At 33.8% G+C, this 3641-nt stretch overlaps 1 protein-coding gene across 1 annotated transcript; it reads left to right on the forward strand.

The window, feature by feature from the left end:
- Positions 1 to 729: 729 nt before the first annotated feature.
- Positions 730 to 3418, forward strand: LOC107587106 (TBC1 domain family member 2A-like). The gene is made up of 3 exons (XM_016274750.1): positions 730 to 1178; positions 2575 to 2722; positions 3378 to 3418. The coding sequence occupies exons 1-3, from the start codon at positions 747 to 749 to the stop codon at positions 3416 to 3418; spliced, it is 621 nt and encodes a 206-aa protein (XP_016130236.1). The 5' UTR covers positions 730 to 746.
- The last annotated feature ends 223 nt before the right edge of the window (positions 3419 to 3641 follow it).

Below are 3641 nucleotides of genomic sequence, written 5' to 3' on the forward strand. Positions count from 1 at the left end.
GTAAAAAAAATAAATAAAAAAAAAACGTTTTATTTAAGTAAAGAAGATTTTGTAATTTTGGGGGTTATTATTCAATAATTCCACGACTTAGATGCACATTACAGACTAATTGATTGAAATTATACAGTTTGAATTCACAGTGTTGCTATTATGACATTGTCAATAAAATATTGCACACGTCAATATGCTATGTAATTCATAGTATAAATGTACTGTTCATATTAATCTTTTACCAAGATTCTGCTTTGTCTGTCATTAGTTATTCACTTATTCAGCTAAACTGTCATAACAGAAATTTAAATAGATCAGATGATATATTATTATACATTAATGACAGTTAGAAAATATAAAAATAATAAGAATATATAGGTAATAAGTAGTAAGTATGGCCAGATGGACATTTTTGAATAATGTTACATTTTGTGTTATGACAACTAAATTAGCAAATGTTTATATTTATATTCCTTCATAACACATTTGCTGATGCATCATCATCATCATCATCATCATCATCCTACACATGGTAAACTTATATCTAAATATGTTACAGTTTAAAAATAAATGCACATTATCTTGCTCCTTCATACCCTAATATTGATGGTTTTTCATTTAGATAGTGTATTATACGTATCTTCTACTGAAGCTCTAAATTACCATATTTTTATGATGTGGCTATGCAAATAGACGTCATTTGATTACTAGAAGAACATTTTGTCTGATGTTACTTCTTCTCTTTAGATAACCAGATGGAGAGAGATGGAAGCTCCCGCATGCCACCTCCACCGGACGTGCATGTATCTCCTGCAGATGAGTGTGTCGGCTCTGACGAGACCCAACAACAGAGTTTGGGTCGATCAGATAGGGCTCAGGATAAGAATGACACCCAGATCCATGCTGCTCTTCCTGATGGGACCTCTGCCACCCTCAGAGGGACACCCACTTCTTCCAGCACTAAACTATGTGGCTACCTCAACAAGCAGGGTGGACCCCTCAAAGCCTGGAAGTCCCGCTGGTTTGTCTACGAGGAGAAGAGCTGTCAGCTGTTTTACTACCGTATGGCACAGGATATCAATCCTCTGGGTAAGGTGGATCTGTCTCGTGCCACGTTCAGTTACCCGCTGCAGGGAGAGGAAGGAACCTTTCACATACAGACACCAGAGCGCACTGTCATTCTCAAGGTAATGTAATCACATGGTTTGAAATAACATATTTAAAAAAAAATTTGAATTGTGAAGCAACAAAGGGCGACAAACTTGGGATAGGTTGGTACAGTAATTGTGAAAAAATCACTTAGATGAACATGACAACTATAGATTATTTTACATGATTGTTTATATGAAGAAACGTAAGTCTATTTCAGTACTGTTATTGTTAACTAAATATATTAAAAAATATTTTATTTAACTAAATGAAATAAAATAAAATTTAAACATTAGATAAAACTTGAAGGAAAATTAGAAATGCTGCCTTGGTTACTTACTGAAGTTTAAACTAAAGCTGAAAATAAATGAATATTAAATATAATATTGTAGTACTTTATATATTACAAAAAGTAAAACTAATAAAAATGAGAACAGCGCATAACAATTACTAAAACTTAAACAAATTGACAGTATTTTCAAGAAATTGAAGCACAAATCTGTATTGTCAGAATTTGTCTGTGCATTTAACTTTGTAGTAGTTTGTAAGTCTCATTGTCCTGAAAGTTGATTCTCATTAAAGACTACTTTTAGTTTTATTACTTAAAGGGATAGTTCACACAAAAATGAAAATTCTGTCATGTTGTTCCAAACCCGTAATACCTTCATTCATCTTCCGACCACAGATTAAGATATTTTTGATGAAATCCAACAGCTTTCTGACCTTGCATAGACAGCCAGGGAACTACCACATTCAGGGCCCAGAAAGGTAGTAAGGGCATCATTAAAATAATCTGTTAAATAGTTTAAATAGTAATTAATGACTGAATGTAAATTTTTGGGTTAACTATCCCTTTAAATGAGCATACTGTACATTGAAGACAATACATCAAATACTATGATTATGTATAAACACTTAACTATTTAATTATTTATTTAACCCACAGTAATGAGCATTGGAAGGAGTATGTGCTTCATTGCAACAATATTGAATAAATGCCAATGTGACTGGGAATTTTTTTATGGCAGTTAGGTTCTAAAGGTCAGTTGCTTTTCAAAAACGAGATTGTAGGGTATATAAATGGGGGAGGAATCTAAACCTTTCTTTCTTTCTTTCTTTCTTTCTTTCTTTCTTTCTTTCTTTAAAATGGAACAGTGATCACATGACTGCACTTCATATTACACGCACCACATACTAGAGTATCAACAGAGAGAAAACGCTGCTGGCTGTACACATTTCGATAAAGTGTAAAGTTCTGATTAGTGGTCATTGATTGATATGTTTTTTTCTTAATTCTTAAAATACGATCACCCTCGAGTTTCTCTTTTGACTGTTACACATTAGGGTTACATATGGAGGAATAACAGTCAAGCATCTTGAGTAAGACAACAATACTTTCCTCTCAACAGTCTTCAAACATGATTTTGTTTTTAGGCAGCTAACAGGGATGCCCAGATGTACTGGTTGCAGCAGCTGCAGTTGAAACGTACATTACACAGGGAGCAGCATGCTGAACATAAGTCCATATCCAAACCAGACAACCACAAATTGGAAAGCACCCCATCAGCAAACAACTGCCGTGGTAAGAGCCTATACATCTTAGTAATAATGAAACTCGGCATTGCTTACATGGAAACTGAAAAACATTTACTGCATTATGGAAATTACACTGTTTATGAAATATGATTAGAGGGTGAATGCACTTAATTTTTCCAAGTAAAGTTCAGTTGTTTGGCCAGTCATGTGATACAAAGTTAATAGAAAGTGAAAGATGATCAGAACCAGTCAGATCTTGAGGACTATTCCAGAATGCTTGGAATCTGTGCACCAAAATAGTGTTTTAACTGACTGGTTCTATTGAGAAAGGAGTTCCTTCAACTTCAAACTGGTAAGATAGTAATGAAAAAAAGATGATAAATGAAATTTCAAAATGTTGCCTTAAAAGTAAGTAGTAAAAATGTCAAAAGCACTTAACAATGAACAAAAAATTTAATAAATACTATAATGGTATGTACAGTGCTGCTTGAAAGTTTGTGAACCCTTTAGAACTTTCTATATTTCTGCATAAATATAACCCAAAACATAATTAGATTTTCACACAAATCCTGAAAGTAGACAAAGAGAATCCAATCAAACAAAGGAGACAAAAATATGTACTTTGTCATTTATTTATTGAGAAAAATTATCTGGTGTTAAATATTTGTGAGTGGCAAAAGTATGTGAATCTTTGCTTTCAGTATCTGATGTGACCCCATTTTGCAGCAATAAGTGCAAGTAACGTTTCTTGTAACTGCTGATCAGTCCTGCACAACGGCTTGTAGGAATTTTAGCCCATTCCTCAGTACAGAACCACTTCAACTCTGTGATGTTGGTGGGTTTTCTCCTATGAACTGCTTGCTTCAGGTCCTTCCACAAAATTTCAATAGGATTAAGGTCCGGAATTTGACTCAGTCATTCCAAAACATTAACTTTGTCCTTCTTTAACCATTCTTTGGTAGAAC

The sequence above is a fragment of the Sinocyclocheilus grahami genome, unplaced genomic scaffold (genome assembly GCF_001515645.1).
Source record: "Sinocyclocheilus grahami isolate Dianchi unplaced genomic scaffold, SAMN03320097.WGS_v1.1 scaffold89.1, whole genome shotgun sequence".
Lineage (NCBI taxonomy): Eukaryota > Metazoa > Chordata > Actinopteri > Cypriniformes > Cyprinidae > Sinocyclocheilus > Sinocyclocheilus grahami.